Below are 21,972 nucleotides of genomic sequence, written 5' to 3' on the forward strand. Positions count from 1 at the left end.
TTTTCCCTTCGTCTCTCAAACCAAGGATGAAAGCCTCTAGAAGGACTCCACCCACTTCCGGAATATTTGATCCTTTTTTCCTTTTTCTTTTCTCTAGGTTATTACTTTTCTCTTCTTCGAACAAAACCACATAACTTGAACTATCTAGTCCTGCCTCCCAATTGGGGGGGATAAGGGAGGTACAAGACCAAACAGGTGTAAGACCACTAAGTAGTAAGCCAGGCACAGAGGGGACCACTTACTCTAGCAGCCCCAGGGTGAGGGAAGAGGATATGGGAAGTAGGACAGAAACGGAGATGGAGGGAGGACAATTCGGTGATGGGAATTCCCCTGATTTTATGTTAATATGTACCTAAAGTATTATTGTCAACGATATGTAAGCCACTATGATTAAAATAAAATTATATTAAAAATGTAGAAATTCTTATCTTCATTGGGAGAGGCTCTATTATTTTAGAGGTTGAAATGAAGAAGAGAACTGTCTACAAAGGTGTACTTCTCCATTTCTGGGAAAAGTCAATAGCCCAAAATCTGTATCCTGGCCAAGCTCTTCATTCCCAGAAGCAGACCCTACAAGGGCAATTTAAAGAGAGAGAAAAATATATTGTCTTTAATTTGATGCTAAAAATTATCCAGTTAAAGGGATTTTAATCAAGGCTATATTTTGTCTGTAAATACCAGCAGAAGAGAGAATTAATTTTAATCCAAATAATTTGAAGGGAATATAATGTAAGTACCATAACATGCATCTCAAAAATATCTCTATGGAATTTCCCCAGCTCTCCACTACAGGTTTCCATAGTGGGCCTTTTCGTGAAATTCTCTTGAGGTCATACAGAAGCAGCCATCTGCTCCAGGAAATACATCTGGTGGGCCTTCTATCCATCCCCTTCAATAGAGATATAGAAATTCTTATATATGATGCAGCAGAATATCTTTGAAAATATTGTTCAAGGTAATGTTATTAAATTCTGGCTAATAAGTTCCTAAAATTTATAATACTGTGTGCATGCCAAAATATGGTTTTAGTGCACTAAAATCTACAGACATCATTGCGGCTCTAGGCACACCAAATGGAAGTACCTCCTTCAAATGGAGACGCTCTGGAAATTGAACTGCAAGGTTTACCTACAACTGACCTATCCCCTGTGTCCCTAACTTCAGCCTTTTCATTTTCTGTTGTAGAAATTCTATTTTTCAGTTGCATAGATTTTTTTTAATTTTTAATTAATTTTTTCAGTTGCATAGATTAATATATACTAGCTATAGACTTATGTGCTTTTTTTTTTTTTGGTTTTTGGGTCACACCCAGCAGTGCTCAGGGGTTACTCCTGGCTCTAAGCTCAGATAGCTTCTGGCAGGCTCGGGGGATGATATGGGATACCGGGATTCGAACCACCTTCTGCATGTAAGGCAAGTGCCTTACCTCCATGCTATCTCTCCAGCCCTGACTTCTGTGTGCTTGAGTGCAAGTAAATATAGGTATTGAATCATATTGAATTTACCTACAAATCTTTTCTCTTACTTTAATGTTAGTCTTTATAGCATGCATGTGTCTAAAATATGAAACACATTTGGATTTCTATTTTAAATACATTCAGTTACACAGGATTTTTGATTGGTGAGTTCAATGAATTTGCATTTATAATATATGGCTATTGCCATTTTTGACTTTTGTTTTCTCTTTTATTGTTGCCTTGTTTAGGTTTTAAATCATTTTTAAAAGCTCATTTTAATAATAAAAAAAGAGGGCCTTTCAACACTTTATCTGAAAATTTTGCTGGATTAGATATTCTTGACTGGCAGCAATGTTTTCCCCTGAATCTGTCATTCCACTTTTGTAGTCTGTTGAGTTTGTATTGAGACTTCAGATGAAATAACAAAATGAATTATTTTATTTTTGAAATATTATATTGTTAATGCTTTTGGCATGCCAAGTTATTACTCCTCACCACTGAACTGAAAAACATACTCCACCACTATCCTCCCATCACTTCTGCTCACCTCTCCCTTGATCCCATTTGATGAGGTATTTAGAAGCTGCCAGTTCTATTTTTCTCCTAGTTACCTTCTATAAGCTTTATGTTGGAATCTTGATAGTATCTCTCTGTTTCTCGCTGTTGATCTCTTGGCATTTTAATTGCCTGATTTCCTTTATCTTTATGAATTATATATTGTATTTTCATCAGGTTTGGAAAGTTTCTAGCTATAATTTCTTTAATGTCTCTGCTCTCTCCCTCTACCTATTGGGATTTCCATAATTCTTATGTTTATTTTCTTAATGGACTCCAATAGCTTTTGAAATATTTATTCATTCTTGCTTTACGTTTTTTATTTCTTTCATTTGCTTCTAGTTTTCAAGTTAGTTATTACACTCTTTCATTAGGTAAATTCTGTATCCATTGCTTTCTATAGTACTGATAATTTCATTGAGATTTTCATATTATGAATATTTTTGGAGCTTCAGTTTCTATGTTCTGATCATTGCTGTTTAAGCATTTTAGGCTAATTGAGTAACTATTCTGAGTTTTCATAAAGTTCTTTGATTAGCAAGAAAAAAATCTTCCATGTCTATGAGTTCGAGTCTATATTATCTTGAGATCTCAAGATCCATTGTGTAGTGTCTATTTTGAATATAGACTGCAACTTAGAACATAGTATTCACATTTACTTTCTCAGGGTGTTGCTATGGATTTTTGTTACTGTTGCTGCATTAGGCAAGTTTATAGCTGTTGCTATTCATAGTACTGTGGATGTATAGAGGGCTATTTGTAGTCATAAATGACCTGGTTTGTATATGTGACACTGGGATCCTTCATCTAAGACTTAGCAATATACTACTGTTGGGCATCTTTATAATAGAAGTACCAAGGATAGAAGGGTGTATGTAGTTTAGTGTGTTTTTGTCTTAATATCTCTACTGCTAGGATCCCAGTCCATGTGGAGCACATCATTCCTTCTTTGGTTTTCACCTAGGCCAATGGTATATGCCTTCACACTATCTGATTTTTCCTAAGTTTGATATAAGTTTTAATGCAGGAATTAATGGATTATGTCTTTGTTAAGCATCCTATAAATTAAAATTTCATTTAGTGACTTTAAACAATTTCATTGCCTTTCTTAACCATTGCCCACCCTATTAATATAATCTGAATTCCAAGAGTATATCAATATACTAAATGAATCAATATACTAAAATGAAACATTTTCAGCATTTTTGGGAATGACCCTGGCTATCTCTGTTTACTATTTAGATGGTCAAATAGCTCCTACTTGCATCAATCTCTGCTGACAACCATATCTGAAAAAAAAAAACTATCAGAAGACACTGACATGTGGCTAAATGCAGGAGTTTGTCCTAGAAGACAATCACCATTTTTTTTTTATTTTTTGGGCCACACCCAGTGATGCTCAGGAGTTACTCCTGGCTATGTATTCAGAAATTGCTCCTGACTTCAGGGATTATATGGGATGCTGGTATATTGAACAGCAGTCCGCCCTGGGTCAGCCACATGCTAGGCAAATGTCCTATCACTGTACCATCACTCCAGCCTCAACAATCACAATTTTTAAGACAACAAACTTGATGGGTTCTCAGAGTCTCACCTAAAAGCAGTTTACAGTATATATTATGCTAAATTTATGGAGGAGAGGCAAAAGAAGATAGAAAATATGTGATCTCACTTGCTCCAGAAACCAAAGGAGAAGGTGGGTGAAGATATAGCAGTTTAGAACGTCATGAAGAGATAGCACAGCGGCGTTTGCCTTGCAAGCAGCCGATCCAGGACCAAAGGTGGTTGGTTTGAATCCCAGTTTCCCATATAGTCCCCGGTGCCTGCCAGGAACTATTTCTTTTTCTTTTTCTTTTTCTTTTTTTTTTTTTTTTTGGTTTTTGGGCCACACCCGTTTGACGCTCAGAGGTTACTCCTGGCTATGTGCTCAGAAATCGCCCCTGGCTTTGGGGGACCATATGGGATGCCGGAGGATCGAACCGCTGTCCCTCCTATGCTAGCACTTGCAAGGCAGACACCTTACCTCTAGCGCCACCTTCCCGGCCCCTCAGGAACTATTTCTGAGCAGGAGTAACCCCTGAGCAACGCCGGGTGTGGCCCAAAAACAAAAACAAAAACAACAACAACAACAAAAAGAACTTCATGAAGAAAATTGCAGAAAAAAAACCAGAGTGGTGACGTAGAAGTCTGTATAAACTGTATAAACATTTCTCAGTTACTGTACAATGCATGTGTAAGTCAGAAGTGAGGCAGATCCAAACCAGCCCTGCAAAGTTATAAGAATTGTTATTCCAGTTGTTATATTCAAAGAAATTATCAGTCTGAATTCAGTCAACTTAACTGTTTACGCACTTCACCGCGAAGTTTTCCTGTACCAAATAATATGCACACAAGCTGAACTGAATTTTTCTTCTAAGATTTAGAAGGCACATAGTAAAGTCCTGTTAGGTTTTCAGCGAGAAATAAGTTCTGAGTCAATTAATCTTTAGAAATAGGGGACATTGGTGGTGCAAATATTGCACTGGTAAAGGGGGGTATGTTCTTTTTATAACTGAAACTCAACTACAAACATGTTTGTAATCATGGTGCATAAATGAAGATATTAATTTAAAAAACAAAAAAGAAATGTTCCTCATAGGACCAGACATAGGCACCCCAGGATATGCCAAAGTATTTACCATTTTGAATGGAAGGAAATCGAAATACAAAAGAATGATAATAAAAATAAAAATGATTTTTGCCTAATTTTCTTAAGAACAGAAAATATATCTTGTCTCTGGTAAGTATGGTGATGAATGACAATCTTATCACACCATAGCAGTATTTGTAAAGTCTTTTTAATGCATATATTATCCTGCAAAATTTTTAATTATGAGTTGCTTTTATCTATAATCCTTTTTTAATACTATTTAACCTTACAGGAGTGACTCCATTCAATCCCCTCCCCAACTTTCCTCTTCACCCTCAGATTTTGATGCGTGTTTTATTTTAAATACCATAATACTGCTGCATAAATTCTTCTGAATGCTTGCTTATCTTGTTGAGTAATGTCAAGTTCATCAGAAAAACTGGTTTGAAGACATTAAGGGAGTTCCTTAAAATGTCATCTCTTCTTCAAGACTTGGATCTTTGCCTTTTAGTATTAGGGCAATGGCTGGCTTGTCAGAGATAGTAGAGTTTTAATGTAGACTGATATATGCTAATTGTGATTACTTTGAAATATTCAGGGCTTCCAAACTAACCACATGTGAAAGAGAGAGAAATCAAAGAGCAAATTTTAATGTGCTTTGTGTAAAAACCATATTTGTAAATAGAATATAAATTGATTCATAGGTTAGAGCTAATTCTTTTTAAAATGTCAGTCTGCTTTCTGTTTTAAAACTGTTCAAGAACAGACTGAGTCAAACTGATAAAAGGAAAACTGAAGTTTTCCTGGGAGAGTTAAGTTTGAGCCAGACTATAAATCTACATGTGCCTTTTCAAGCTTGACCTGAAATATTTACAAATTGGGTGTAGCTACCCTCCCCCACTGACTTGGTCTACAAACAATGAAAGTTTTTTTCAAACAATGAAGTTTTATGCTTTTATATGTCTAGCAGATATTGGAAGAATATAATTTATAATGTTGATAGTGGACAATATTCAAAGGGACCTGGATTCATTAAGTATTGTAGTTTCTAAAAACTTACTGGTCAAGTTTAGTGAGGATTTACTGTCTTAGCATGCTAAGAGTTCCAGTGACTTCTGTTATCTGAAACACTGAAAGATGTCTTCAGTTGTATTTACAGGGAGGCAGAAGGTAAAATTTGAGGACACTTGACTAAATAATGGATTTTTTCTACTCCTTTTCTGATGCAGTTTTAAAAGCTACCTGAACAGCAGAAATCAGTGATTTTGCCCATTTCAGCCTCTTTATGCCATCATCATGAGTGATTCCAGGCTTTTCATTTGGAGTTTGTTGCTTTAAGGGACTAGTTCAACATCTTAATGTTTAGTATTTCCCAGGTCAGCAGCTTGTATCATGACTAAATCTCACTACTTTCCCGAACACAATAAGTTTTTAAATAGCTAAATTTGCTCAAAATATTTTATTTATTAAAGATTTATATATAATAGAAATTGTCACACTAAACAACACACTTAAAGCATATAGTTGTAGTGTCTAATAAACTCTACAAAATTAACCAGCCATATTATAGTAAAAAAAAAGTATAGACTGCATTATTTTAGAGCACTTAGAGTACAAAAAGCATTGTGCCAAATTTTCAGGACAGAGAAAGTTCTTAATAAAATAAACTTTAAAAATTACAAATAAAAATCTGTACATCACTGTACATGTAAACTAATAAACAACTGACTGGTTAAAAATTCTGTACACCAAGGGTATCTTTAAAGCATTTCCATGGGCATAGCAAAATGTAGAAAGAAGAGGAAGTTCTGAGAAATGATCACATCAACTACTACAGGTCTGGCCCATTTCTGCTTGCATCAACATCTCTTCTTTCCTTAGGGGGAATGTGTCTACCAAGTTAAAGAGGGCTACAGGTGTCACGAGGGAGACGTAGCGTTCTTTGTCCATGCCATGCTTATCCACAAGCACCATGCTGAAGGAATAGAGTGGTATTCTCAGCAAGAGCCTAAGAGAGAAAAAAATGATTGTCAAACCCAAGGTTGCTATAAGACCAATGAGATTACACAGGATGCAGAAAATGGTCTAATACTACAAAGGACTGAACCCTACTTTAGAACCTTTTTTAGATCAAGGGGAGATTCATGGACACTGAGATTTATCATATGGACATTTTAAAAATAGAGAAATTTCTAATCCATTATATCTACCAAATTATAATCTGCATTAGTATCATGATCTACAGATGACTGATATGTACAACGCATGTAGAATGTTGCATTCAGTTGGAGTCACTCCAAGTTTCTAAGCTCAGTTGGTACAACCACACATATAATAGGATTAAGTCAGTAATCTCCCTACCCTAAATAAATCTGGATTACACAGTGGGAACGTGTGTAGGGGGTTGAGGCTAGGGAAATTTCTTAAAATTCTATAATGCACAGCACAGATCTAATCTGATCAGTTAAAACTTTTCTAAATTTGTGTTTCTGCTTTCTTCTGTGAGCTACCTTAGAATAGAGAGAGATGATACCACAGATCATTAATGCCTCTTCCACAGCCTCAGGCTAACATATGTATGTGTATTACTTCAGAGCTCTCCCCTAAATCTATGTTTTTTTAACATTTCCAGGTGTAATTCCTGAGTGAAGAACCAAGATTAGGCCCCAAGCATTGCTGGGTGTTGACACTCCCCAAAAATAGAAATATAGAGGCTCATAAGATAGGTAGGGGATTTGTCTTGTATGTGGTCCACATGGGTTCAAGACCCAGCATCCCTATGTTCTTGAAGATTTCCAGGAGTGATTCTAGAGTGTAGAGTCAGGAATAACCACAGAGCATCACCAGGTGTGATCTAGAAACTAAGTTATTAAAAATAAAATAAATTTAAAAATTAAATATAGATATATACCAAAATTTATGGGATGCCACAAAGTCAGTTTTGAGAGGATGTTTGAAGGAAAATGTATATATCATAAAGCAAGAAAAAGATACCAAATGATTTAATATATACTTTAAGGTATTAGAAAAGAAGTAAGTCTAGAAAACAGAAGTAAGCCTAAAGTTAGTGAGGAAGGAGGATTAGTATAAAATTTTAATAAACAAAAGACATTGAAAACACTTTAAAAATCAAGTCAATTCTTTTAAAAAAATAAGTAATTTTTAAAATAACATATTTAAACACCATGATTACAAACATATTTGTATTTAAGTTTTAGTTATAAAAAGGAATACCCCCCTTCACCAGTGCAACTTTACACCACCAGTGCCCTCCATCTCCCTATCCCAAACACATGTATGCCAGACAAGCATCCTTTTTCTTTCATATACTTCTATTGCCATGATAGTTGTTAGAGTATTTATTTCTCTATCACTCTTTGTGATAAGCTTCATATCATAGGCGGCTCCTTCCAGCCATCGTCTCTATTATCTCTAGGTATTATTAACATACTGTCTTATTTTTCTGAAATATAGCAGATGAGTAAGACTATTCTGTACCTATCTTCTACCTCTGAATTATTTCACTCAGCATAATAATTACAATGTTCATCATGTATAGAAAAATTTCATGACTTTATTTTCCCAACAGCTTCATTGTATTTCATTGTCTATATGAACAGCAGTTTCTTTAGCCAATCATCTGTTGTCAGTTATCTGGGCTGTTATCAGATTCTGGCTATTGGAAATAGCACTGAAATGAATACAAGTGTGCAGAAGGCATTTATCTATTGTTTTTTTTTGTGTTCCTAGGTTATATCCCTATGTGTGGTATTGTTAGATCATATGGGAGCTCATTTTTCCAGTTTTTGAGGAATCTCCATATTGTTTTTCATAAAGGTTGAATTAGATGGCTTTTCCACCAGCAGTGAATGAGAGTTTCTTTCTCCATCAGCACTATTTTTCTTGTTTATTTGTGATGTGTGCCAGTCCTTGTGACAAGAGATGGTACCTCATTGTTGTTTTGATTTGCATCTCCCTGATGAATAGAAATGTGGAACAATTTTATGTATCTTTTGGCCATTTGTATTTCTTCCTTTAGGAAGTGTCTGTTCATTTATTCTACCCACATTTTGATGGGGTTAGATTTGTTTCTTGCTAAATTCTGTCGATACCTTGTATATCTTTGACATTAGCCCCTTATCTGAAGGATGTTGGGTGAATAGTTTCTCCTGTTCTGTGGGTGGCCTTTGTATACTAGTCACAATTTCCTTGGGGTGCAGAAGCTTCTCAGTTGTTTATCTCTGCTTAAACTTTTTTGGGCAGTGCTGTCTCCTTCTTAAAGATGATGTTAGTATCAATGTCATGGAAAATTTTACCTACATGGTTTTATATATACCTTATGATTTGAGTCTGATATCAAGGTCTTTAATCCATTTGGATTTGATTTTTGCATGGTATTATATGGAGTTACAAGTTAGATTTATTGAATGCAACTGACCAATTTTCTCAATACCACTGTTTAAGAGAATTTCCTTGCCCCATTTTGCATTTCTTACCCCTTTATGAAAGGGTAATTGATTGTATGCCTGGGGATCATTTTCTGAATACTGAAGTCTATTCCATTATCTGAGGGTTTGTATTTATTCCAGTACCATGCTCTTTATTGAATATTGCTTTGTAGTACAATTTAAAATTGTAGAAAGTGAAGCAGATTGGCAGGATTAACATAATTAAAATGATAATAATCCCCAAAGCATTGCACAGATTTAACATGATCTCTCTAAAGATACCCATGACATTCTACAAAGAAGTGGATAAAACACTTTTGAAATTCATTTGGAACGATAAACACCCTCGAATAGCTAAAGCAATACTTGTGCAAAGAAATATGGGAGGCATTACTTTACCCAATGTTAAAATGTATTACAAAGCAATATTTATCAAAACAGCAAGGAATTGGAATAAATACAGACCCTCAGATCAGTGGAATGGGCTTGAATACTCAGAGAATGTTCCCCAGACATACAATCACCTAGTTTTTGATAAAGGAGCAAGAAATCCTAAATGGAGCAAGGAAAGCCTCTTCAACAGGTGGTATTGACACAATTGGTTAGCCACTTGAAAAAAAAAAGCGAATTCAGACCCCCATCATGTATGAAGGTGAAATCCAAGTGGATTAAGTACCTTGATATCAGACCTGAAGCCATAAGATATATAGAACAACACATAGGTAAAACACTCCATAACATTGAGACTAAAGGCATCTTTAAGGAGGAAACAGCACTCTCCAAACAAGTGGAAGCAGAGATAAACAGATGGGAATATATTAAGCTGAGAAACTTCTGCACCTCAAAGGAAATAGTACCCAGGATACAAGAGCCACCCACTGAATGGGAGAAACTATTCACCCAATACCCATTAATAAGGCAATAATATTGAATATATGCAAGGTATTGACAGAACTTAACAAAAAAAACTAACCTCATCAAAATGGGGAGAATAAATGAACAGACACTTTCTCAAAGAACTAAAAGACACATGAAAATGCTCCACATCACTAATTATCAGGGAGATGCAAATCAAAACAACTATTAGTTACCATCTCACGCCACATAGATTGGCACACATCACAAAGAATGAGAACAAGTAGTGCTGGCGGGGATGTGGAGAGAAAGAAACTCTTATTCACTGCTGATGGAAATGCCTTTTAGTCCAACCTTTATGGAAAACGATATGGAGATTCCTCCAAAAACTGGAAATTGAGCTCCCATACAATCCAGCTATATCACTTTTAGGGATATACCCTAGGAACATAAAACTACAATAAAAAAATCCCTTCCTCACATCTATATTCATTGCAGTGCTATTTATAATAGCCAGACTCTGGAAACAACCAAGATACCCTTCAACAGATGAATGGCTAAAGAAACTGTGGTGCATATACACAATGGAATATTATGCAGCCGTCAGGAGAGACGAAGTCGTGAAATTTTCCTATATATGGATGTACATGGAATCTATTATGCTGAGTGAAATAAGTCAGAGGGAGAGAGATAGATGCAGAATAGTTCTCATCTATGGGTTTTTAAAAAATAAAGGACATTTTTGCAATAATTTTCAGAGACAAATTAGAGGAGGGCTGGAAGGTCCAGTTCACGACATGAAGCTCACCACAAAGAGTGATGAGTACAGTTAGAGAAATAACTACATTGAGATCTGTCATAACAATGTGAATGGATGAGGGAAGTAGGAAGCCTGTTTAGAGTACAGGCGGGGGTGGAGTGGGGAAGAGGGAGATTTGGGATATTGGTAGTGGGAATGTTTCACTTGTGAAGGGGGTGTTCTTTACATGACTAAAGCCTTACTATAATCATATTTGTAATAAAAGTGTTTAAATAAAGATATTATTAAAAAGAAAAAGAAAAGGAAAGTGAAGTCTCCAATCTTCTGTTTTCTAAGGGTTGCTTTAGTTATTTACGATGTTTGTTTATTCTTCTAAATGAACATCAGGAGTTTTTATCCATTTATTTGAAGAATGTCATAAGGATCTGTAAGATTCCCTACTCCCAACACCATAAGCTTTCTGTTGATGGTCAGATCCACCCATACCTGGTTTGAACGGTCGTATCTTGAATAAAGAATAATAAATTTTACCTGGGGGGAGGAAAGACAGAGGTAGAGAGCCAGAGGAGAAGCAGCAGCAGCTTAGAAGAAGCTGCTTGGTTCTTTGAGTTCTAGAGTTTGGGGTTGGATGATCGCTGTCTAATCATATGGAGTCAATGTTGGGGCCACATGACATTTGTTCAAGGTGGGAGGCACCCCTGTATTGTAAAATTTATGAGTTTTTATCCCTATAGATAAAAGCTTGTTTCTTTATGTAAGGTTTTCCATTTTAGTATGCCTTTGCAAAAAGAAATGGTGCTATATTATATTGCTGGTGAATTTGGAGGTGAGAATGTCCAGCTCCATCATCTCTGTGCCCTGGTTTTGACCTGAGCTTTTATCCCAGGCAAGACTTTTTCTGGTAGGTTTTTGTACCAAGCAGAACTGAAACAGGTGAAGTTAAAGAAGAGAAAAAAGACATATATATTCACACACACACACACACACACATATATAAAGAAAAAATAAAAACTGAATTAAAGAAAGTAATTAAGGAAAAAAGTGTAGCAGGAGACTACCTTACATTTGGGGATAAACAGGTTAAGAGGTAGTATTATAGAGGTATTAAACATATAAAGGAAATATAGGCTTCCCCATTCTCTTTTGATATATTCTTGTGGGGGTAGAATCTAGGGCATATTTTCATCACACACACTGGTCTTGTTGAGTTTGAGAACTGATTTGTGGCAGAAAGGACTCAGGTAGAGTTCTTGCACTGGGGTCCTTCTGGAGCTAAATCCAGTATCAAACACAGACCACATTTGGGGGGTGAGGAAAACCACAGAGCATGAGTCAGCAGGAGTGTTGGTTGTAATTTCTTGCCGGGGGATGAGATGTGGGTCTAAGAAGGTGTCTTTTCACTTGGGAGCTGGGTGATGGCCTATTTGGACAGGAGGTAGGTCTTGATACCTAATGAGTTAAGAACTGAGAACGTGTTAGTAAGGCAGGATATCAGATTGGGATTGGGGATGAAGGGATATTAGGATTTCTGAAGGGGAGGAGGGACTATATAGGCATGGATTGTTTACAATTTATGTTTGGTTCTCAGAGAGAAGTCCTCTGTTTATGTACTCTAGCCCACATAAAGACATATATTAGTGATCTATTCTTAAGGTGTTGTTAGAGGTCTGACCCTAATTGGATGGTTTGAGCTTTTAAGGACTAGCTGAATTAAGATAAATAATTAGCTTAGGTATAGCTTAGGAAAGAGAGGAAGGGAGAGCAAAAGATAAGAGAGAGGAGAAAAGAAAATTAAGTAAATATAGAAAAATAAACTAAAAAATAATTAGGTCAAATAAAAGATTGGGCTGGTGTGTCGAAGTTGGGAGGTTTTCCCAGTTTCTAGGCACTTCTTCAGTGATGAAGTTGGGCCTTGCTAAATGAAGGTTTCAGGATTAGATAATGGGTGCAGCAGTTTAGCACAAAAAGTTTTTGTGGCAAAAGCTGGAACCCTGTGTGTGACAACAGGCGGGGAAAATCCGCGAAAGTACACCGGCCCAGTGGGGCTCAGCTGTGAAAGACTGTGAGTGTGACCTGTCTATGTCTGTCTACTGTCCTCTTGCGTGAAACTCTTGCGAGTGGGGCAAAAAGAGGCTCAGAGGAGCACGGCCGCTCCGCTTCGCTACGCGGCCGTGCACTCTTTCTAAGGAAAGAACTCCATTGCAACAAGAAGGAAAAATCACACTAAGAACGGCGCTATATCACAGAAGCAAACATTTCTCTCTGGACTGTCTTCTCTGTTGCATGCTCGGGCCTAAGATTTGACCCGGTGTGAGGCTTCATCCACGGAGGACTCCCCTCCCTTAGAGGCAAGTCAGCCCATCCAGAAAGGGAGGAGCCAGAGGAGTGTGCTGCCTACATCATATAGACAATGAATACCACCACAACACGTAGAAAAACCCACAATACAAGTGTGACAATGGGGAAACAACGCAGGCTAGCATCAGACATAGAGAATGAAGATGACAATTCTGAGGACCAGATAATGACTGAACAACTAATCAACCTCTCAGATAAGGACTTTAGACTAGCAATATGGAAGGTGCTCAACAGACTCCAAGAAACCATGGATCGAGTTGAACAGAACACTAATAAGAACCAAGAAAATATGAAGGCAGAAATGACAAAACTCCAAACTGAAATAACATGTCAACTAACAGGACTGAAAAAGTCAGTAAACGAAGTGAATGACAAAATGGATAAGCTCTGGGACAGGGTATCAGAAGCTGAGAATAGACTTGGTGCTGTGGAAGATGAGATACATAACAATTCCATACAGCAGGAGAGATTGGACAAAAAACTTAAAGCAAATGAGCAGACAATGGAAAAATTAGTCAAAGAATGGGAACAGACGAAAATAGAAGTCTATGATAAGATCAACAGAAACAACTTAAGAATCATTGGAGTCCCAGAGACCCAGGAAGAAAATTTCCAGGAAGAATCAATGGTCAAGAACATCATTAAAGAGAAACTTCCAGAGCTAAAGAATATATGTGATCAAATCCTGCATGCTCGAAGAGTACCAACCAAAAGAGACCCCAGAAAAACCACCCCAAGACACATCCTAGTCACAATGACAAATCCCACAGATAGAGACAGAATTCTGAAAACAGCAAGATCAAAAGGGGAAATCATGTTCAAGCAAGCTTCCCTGAGATTTACAGCAGACCTGTCACCAGAAACGCTCAATGCCAGAAAGCAGTGGTGGGATATTGTGACAAGACTGAATGAAATGAATGCTTCACCCAGAATACTATACCCAGCAAAACTCACTTTCCGGTTTGATGGAAGAATACATGGTTTCACAGACAAAAAACAGCTCAGAAACTTCACAGACACAAAACCTGTCTTAAGAGAAAAACTGAAAGACCTAATCTAAGACAAGACTACCCAAAAGACACACCAAATTTTGAAATAAAGATGGCGTTAAATCCCAGGACAATTCTTTCTCTCAACGTCAATGGACTAAATGCACCAGTTAAGAGACACAGAGTGGCTAAATGGATCAAAAAACTCAATCCAACCTTCTGCTGCCTACAAGAAACGCACCTGAATAGTCAGAACAAACATAGACTCAAAATAAAAGGCTGGAGAAAAGTTATCCAAGCAAACAACACCCATAAAAAAGCTGGAGTGGCCATACTAATATCAGATAATGCAAACTTTATACTCAGGAAGGTTGTAAGGGACAAAGATGGACATTTTATATTAATCAAGGGGTACGTAGAGCAGGAAGAATTCACTCTCCTAAACATATATGCACCGAATGAGGGGCCAGCAAAATATTTAATACAACTGTTGACAAATCTGAAAAATAATATCAACAACAACACAATAATTGTGGGGGACCTTAACACGGCTTTGTCAACACTGGACAGGTCAACCAGACTGAAACCCAACAAGAATATACTAGACCTGAGGAGAGAAATGGAAGAAAGAGGCCTAGTGGATATATATAGGACACTCCATCCCCAGAAACCTGGATACACATTCTTCTCCAATGTACATGGGACATTCTCCAGGATAGACTACATGCTGGCACATAAAACATACCTCCATAAGATCAAGAGGATAGAAATTTTGCAGACTACCTTCGCTGACCACAAGGCTCTGAAATTATTTGTGAACTCCAAAGGGACTCAGAAGAAACACTTTAACACCTGGAAGTTAAACAGCCTCATGCTCAATAACCAGTGGGACCGAGATGAAATCAAGGAGGAAATAAAAAGGTTCCTGGAAACAAATGACAATAAAGACACAAACTCTCAGAACCTATGGGACACAGCAAAAGCAGTACTGAGAGGAAAATTTATAGCTTTGCAAGCACACATCAGGAAGAAAGAAGGAGCTTACCTGAGTAGCTTAATGACACAGCTAATAGAACTAGAAAATGCTCAACAAAAGGACCCAAGAATAGGAAGACAGAAGGAAATAACAAAGCTGAGAGCAGAAATCAACGAAGTGGAAACTCAAAAAACAATCCTAAAGATCAACGAAAGCAGAAGTTGGTTCTTTGAAAAAATAAACAAGATTGATAGACCACTGGCAAACCTAACAAAGAAAGAGAGAGAGAGAAACTTGATAACTCGTATCAGGAATGAAAAAGGAGAGATCACTACTGATATGACAGAGATTCAAAGGGTAATCAGAAACTACTTTGAAAAACTCTACGCCACTAAAAATGAGAACCTGGAAGAAATGGATAAATTCTTGGACTCTTATAATCTTCCACGGTTGAAGGAAGAGGATGTAGCATATCTAAACACCCCCATCACCATTGATGAAATTAAAACAGTAATCAAATGTCTGCCGAAAAACAAAAGCCCAGGTCCAGATGGATTCACTAATGAATTCTATCAAACTTTCCAAGAGGAACTACTGCCAATCTTGGCAAGACTCTTTCATGAAATTGAACAAACAGAAACACTTCCAAATAGCTTTTATGAAGCCAACATCACCTTGATACCTAAACCAGACAGAGACGCTACCAAAAAAGAAAATTACAGACCAATATCACTGATGAATGCAGATGCAAAGATCCTCAACAAAATCCTGGCAAATAGGATTCAATGCCTCGTTAAGAAGATCATCCACTACGATCAAGTAGGTTTCATCCCAGGAATGCAAGGCTGGTTTAACATCCGTAAATCTATCAACATAATACACAACATCAATAACAAGAAAAATAAAAACCACATGATCATATCAATAGATGCAGAGAAAGCATTTGATAAGGTCCAACACCCATTCTTGATCAAAACTCTCAGCAAGATGGGAATGGAGGGAACCTTTCTCAATATAGTGAAGGCCATCTACCACAAGCCAGTGGCAAATATTATCCTCAATGGAGAAAAACTAAAAGCCTTCCCTCTAAATTCTGGCACAAGACAAGGCTGTCCTCTCTCACCACTCCTATTCAACATAGCACTGGAAGTACTTGCTATAGCGATTAGGCAAGAAAAGGATATCAAGGGAATCCAGATAGGAAAGGAAGAAGTCAAGCTCTCACTGTTTGCAGATGACATGATACTCTACTTAGAAAACCCTAAAGACTCTATCAAAAAGCTTCTAGAAACAATAGACTCATATAGCAAGGTGGCAGGCTACAAAATTAACACACAAAAATCAATGGCCTTTCTATACACCAATAGTAATAAGGATGAAATGGACATTAAGAAAACAACCCCATTCACAATAGTACCACACAAACTCAAATATCTTGGAATCAACTTGACTAAATATGTGAAGGACCTATACAAAGAAAACTATAAAACTCTGCTCCAAGAAATAAGAGAGGACACACGGAAATGGAAACACATACCCTGCTCATGGATTGGCAGGATTAACATCATCAAAATGTCAATACTCCCCAAGGCATTATACAGATTTAATGCCATCCCTCTAAAGATACCCATGACATTCTTTAAAGAAGTGGATCAGACACTTTTGAAATTCATTTGGAACAATAAACACCCTCGAATAGCTAAAGCAATCATTGGGAAAAAGAATATGGGAGGAATTACTTTTCCCAACTTTAAACTGTACTACAAAGCAACAGTTATCAAAACAGCATGGTATTGGAATAAGGATAGGTCCTCAGATCAGTGGAATAGGCTTGAATACTCAGAAAATGTTCCCCAGAGATACAACCATCTAATTTTTGATAAAGGAGCAGGAAATCCTAAATGGAGCAGGGAAAGCCTCTTCAACAAGTGGTGTTGGCACAATTGGATAGCCACTTGCAAAAAATTAAACTTAGACCCCCAGCTAACATCATGTACAAAGGTAAAATCCAAATGGATTAAAGACCTCGATATCAGCCCCAAAACCATAAGATATATAGAACAGCACATAGGCAAAACACTACAGGACATTACAGGCATCTTCAAGGAGGAAACTGCACTCTCCAAGCAAGTGAAAGCAGAGATTAACAGATGGGAATATATTAAGCTGAGAAGCTTCTGCACCTCAAAGGAAATAGTGCCCAGGATACAAGAGCCACCCACTGAGTGGGAGAAACTATTCACCCAATACCCATCAGATAAGGGGCTAATCTCCAAAATATACAAGGCACTGACAGAACTTTACAAGAAAAAAACATCTAACCCCATCAAAAAATGGGGAGAAGAAATGAACAGACACTTTGACAAAGAAGAAATACGCATGGCCAAAAGACACATGAAAAAATGTTCCACATCACTAATCATCAGGGAGATGCAAATCAAAACAATGATGAGATACCACCTCACACCCCAGAGAATGGCACACATCACAAAGAATGAGAATAAACAGTGTTGGCGGGGATGTGGAGAGAAAGGAACTCTTATCCACTGCTGGTGGGAATGCTGTCTAGTTCAACCTTTATGGAAAGCGATATGGAGATTCCTCCAAAAACTGGAAATCGAGCTCCCATACGATCCAGCTATACCACTCCTAGGAATATACCCTAGGAACACAAAAATACAATACAAAAAACCCTTCCTTACACCTATATTCATTGCAGCTCTATTTACCATAGCAAGACTCTGGAAACAACCAAGATGCCCTTCAACAGACGAATGGCTAAAGAAACTGTGGTACATATACACAATGGAATATTATGCAGCTGTCAGGAGAGATGAAGTCATGAAATTTTCCTATACATGGATGTACATGGAATCTATTATGCTGAGTGAAATAAGTCAGAGAGAGAGAGAAAAACGCAGAATAGTCTCACTCATCTATGGGTTTTAAGAAAAATGAAAGACATTCTTGCAATAATAAATTTCAGACACAAAAGAGAAAAGAGCTGGAAGTTCCAGCTCACCTCAGGAAGCTCACCACAAAGAGTGATGAGTTTAGTTAGAGAAATAACTACATTTTGAACTGTCCTAATATTGAGAATGTATGAGGGAAATGTAGAGCCTGTTTAGGGTACAGGCGGGGGTTGGGTGGGGAGGAGGGAGATTTGGGACTTGGGTGATGGGAATGTTGCACTGGTGATGGGTGGTGTTCCTTTTATGACTGAAACCCAAACACAATCATGTATGTAATCAAGGTGTTTAAATAAAAAAAAATTATGCATTAAAAAAAAGTTTTTGTTATTGTTGTTTGTTTTTTGTTTATTTATTTATTTATTTTTTATTTCGGGACCATGGTTACTGTTTGGTTGCTGTCTTTATTGCTCTGGTCTTTTAGGGTTTTTCGTTTGATTTTTTTCTTTTCTTTTTTGTTTGTTTCCTTGTTTGTCTGGGTATTTTTTTTTGTATTTTTGTTATGCTTTTCTTTCTTTTTTCCATTTTTCTCTTAAATTGATATTTAAAACCTCTAGAAGGACTCCTTCCAGTGTTTTGTTTGTTTGATTTTTGCCCCCCCCCTTTTTCAAACAGAACCACATAACTTAAATCATCTTGTTTTGCATCACAAATTGAGGGAGAAATAATGGGTGGTACCAAGACCAAGCAGTCGTATGAACATTGAGTAGAAAAAAATAATCAGACTTAAACACCAAATCCAAAGCCAATGACAACAGAATGGATACTCAATCTACAACAAACTAGACACAAAGGGGACCACTTATACTAGCAGCCGGGAGGTATGGGATGCATGCTTGGAACAGGGGTGGAGAGAGGACAACATTGGTGGTGGGAATGCCCTTGATTTATGCACTATGCACTTTATTTTAGATATTACTATGATTTGTATGATTTGTAATTCACTTTGGTCAAAATAAAAATTAATTTTTTTTAAAAAAGAAGCTGCTTGGAATAAGCTGAGCATAAAAGCCCTGTGAGTTATGCACATTGCGGATTGTGCCATAGAATAAACCAAGCTATCCTTAAGAAACTTTAACTGACTGCTTGTGATTATTTCTCCACCTTTAGACAAAGATGCCTATTGTTTTTTGTTTGTGTGTTTGTTTGGTTGGTTTTTGATTCACACCCGTCCACGCTCAGCAGTTACTCCTGGTTCTGTGCTCAAACGTTGCTCCTAGTAGGCATGGGGGAAACATATGGGATGCCGGGATTCGAACTGGGGTCTGTCCTCTGTTGGCCACATGCAAGGCAAACGCCTTACTGCTGTGCTATCACTCCACCCCCTATACATTAAATTAAAACAATAACTGGTTCTTGAACACAGACACAGGTACTGAGAATCCGAGAAGACCTCAATGATGGTGAATGCCTTGACCCTTTGGTGGGTAATCTTTGCTTCATTGAGCTGGAGTGAGAATGGAAGTCAAGAATGATGGATCACTGTTTCCAATCTGAACATGGTGCAGACACCTTCAGGCAGGAGAGTGGGTAGTGAAGGGGGGAGGGCTAAAAACTTGGAGCACCTCCCTAAAGGCCTAGCTCCCTGACCTTTCTTCTACCAAAAGTGCTTTTTCCAAGGACCATGGCCTTCAAATTTTCAGAAACTTCTAGAGGTCACTGATTGAAAAAAAAGAAAGTTCCACTGGTAAGGTACTGGCAGCAGGGAGATGACTGGCAGCCCCAACCTGGATTCAAGCCCAGAGGACTTAAGTTGCTCTAAGCTCCTAGACGCATGGCAGTGGTGAGCTGTGAACTCTGAGATGAACACTTTCTCAACAAGCTGTAGCAGGAGCGCTTCCTGTGGGCAGGCAGGCATGGTAGCCTTTAGCCGAGCTACCACAAGAGATGGCGACCCCAGCCATGACCCAGGGTTCTGAGGAGCTTCAGCTGCAATGCTAGCCTACAAACCCTGGGGAGTAGCACCTAGCTCCCTGGTGTCTGGACATCATGATGAGTAAAGAAAAGAAGATGGAGAAGGTGGAGGATCCAAGTCCAGCTGAAGACCAACAAAAAAGAAGCTGATTTTCAGAATCACCTGCATCTTAACTGTGTTTCAGGTTAATCTCCTGACCTTATTTGCATCAGTTATCTTGCTAGTTAAATTGGTTTTTTTCATATATATGGATCATACTCTTTTATGCTAAGCACTATTGTAAACAGAAAATTTTGTATCTAACTTTAGAGGCTTAGTATATTAGTTTGCACAATTCTGGGAAAATGCATATTAGTTATAAAAGTTATCATCTATTCTAAGGGCTAGAGCAATAGTGCAGCAGTAGAGCATTTTCCTTGCAGACCCAGGATGGACATTGGTTCGATCCCCAACATCCCATATGGTTCCCCAAGCCAGGAGTGATTTCTGTGCACCTAGACAGGAATAACCCCTGAGCGTCAGAGTGTGGCCCCAAAACAAACAAAAAATGTTTTCAGCTATCCTAGTGAATGCTTCCCAATTGCTATGATGTTTTTTGTATCTTATGTAGCAGCCTAATTTCCAACTGTATTATCTGAAGGACTGTTCTCATGATTTTATTTAAAGAAGTTTATGAAAAGAAACTTGGATGTTCTAGACTCATTAGCTGTGCTTGGTGTAATAATGCTAAGAATTTCAAACTATAAGTGTATGTATGGAAAAAAGTTCAAATGTTATACTCAGAGAAGTCTAGGAAAAATTTTGTGACATGTATAAGATATAGAAAAGGCCGACTGTTTTGAGAGGTAATTGCGTACAATTTAAACTTTGATGCTTTGAGTTATGATATGAGTTCCCACCTTTGGCAGAGAAAAGGAAAACAAAAGTTTTGTAATTTTATCTCACTTTTTGTTTTTATTTTCTAATACAGAGAAGGTGGAAAATGTAAGTTTCCCTAAGCTTTCTGTTGATGGTCAGAAACGCCCACACCAGGGATGAGTGGGAATATATTGAATAGAGAAAAATAGTTTGGCTGGAGGGAAGTGGGAATAGACATAGGGAGAGAACCAGAAGAGAAGCAGCTTAGAAGAAGCTGGTTGGAATAAGCTAAGCATAGAAGCCATGCGAGGAAATGCACATGGTGGATAGTGCCATAGAATAAACCAAGCTCTCTCTAATGAAACTTTGACTTCTTGTGATTATATCTCTGCCATTATAGTGCATCTTCAAACCTGCTAGCCAAAGAGCCTAGAAGTGCAGTGCCAAGGAAGGCCTCACCCCCAACACTAGGACTTTAGACTACTACTGTAGACTAGACTTTAGACTACTCATATATATATATATATATATATATATATATATGAGGCCACTTTATTTCATTTCTCCTTTTAAAGCTAGTATATTCTTGTTATGTTTCATCATAGAGGACCTATCAGGGAGTGACTGGGCATTGTTCATGTATTCCACTATTATTGTGTTGCTATTGATGTCTTCTTTGCAATATGTCAACAATTGTTTTAAATATTTTGCTGGTACCATTAAATTTTTTCTGGGTGTGTATATGTTTATCAATGTGATTTCTTCCTGTTGTATATATCCCTTGATTATTAGGAAATGTCCATCTTTGTCCCTTATAACATTTTCTAAGTCTAAAGTTTGTGTTATCTGATATTAATAGCCAATCCAGCTTTTTAAGGGAGTTGTTTGCTTAGATGATTGTCCTCCAACCCTTGATTTTAATTTTATGTTTGTTCTGACTATTCAGGATGCTAAATTCAGCCTTTTGGTCCATTTTGCCACACTGTGTCACTTAACGCAAAGAACTTAAGTCAAAGAACATTGAGAGAAATAATTGTCATAGGGTTTAATGCCATTTTTGTGTAGGAGTTTGGAGGACTTGTGGTCTGATTATCTTGAAGTAGACTTTCCAGTATGTCTTTCAAGGTTGGTTTTGGGTCTGTAAAGTTGCTGTTGTTTTTCCGTGAAGGTACGTATGCTTCCTTAAAATCAGAATGTGAGTCT

The 21,972-nt window shown here is 37.5% G+C and overlaps 1 protein-coding gene across 1 annotated transcript in view; it reads right to left on the bottom strand.

The window, feature by feature from the left end:
- Positions 1 to 6,465: 6,465 nt before the first annotated feature.
- SRPX (sushi repeat containing protein X-linked) overlaps positions 6,466 to 21,972 on the bottom strand; it is a gene marked incomplete at its 5' end in the record, with an annotated part of 74,726 nt that continues 59,219 nt past the window's right edge. Inside the window, one exon of the mRNA XM_049767121.1 lies at positions 6,466 to 6,649. Within this exon, the coding sequence (XP_049623078.1) occupies positions 6,466 to 6,649 (184 nt within the window). The remainder of the gene's footprint in view (positions 6,650 to 21,972) is intronic.

This window comes from Suncus etruscus, chromosome X, assembly GCF_024139225.1.
Source record: "Suncus etruscus isolate mSunEtr1 chromosome X, mSunEtr1.pri.cur, whole genome shotgun sequence".
Classification (NCBI taxonomy): Eukaryota; Metazoa; Chordata; class Mammalia; order Eulipotyphla; family Soricidae; genus Suncus; species Suncus etruscus.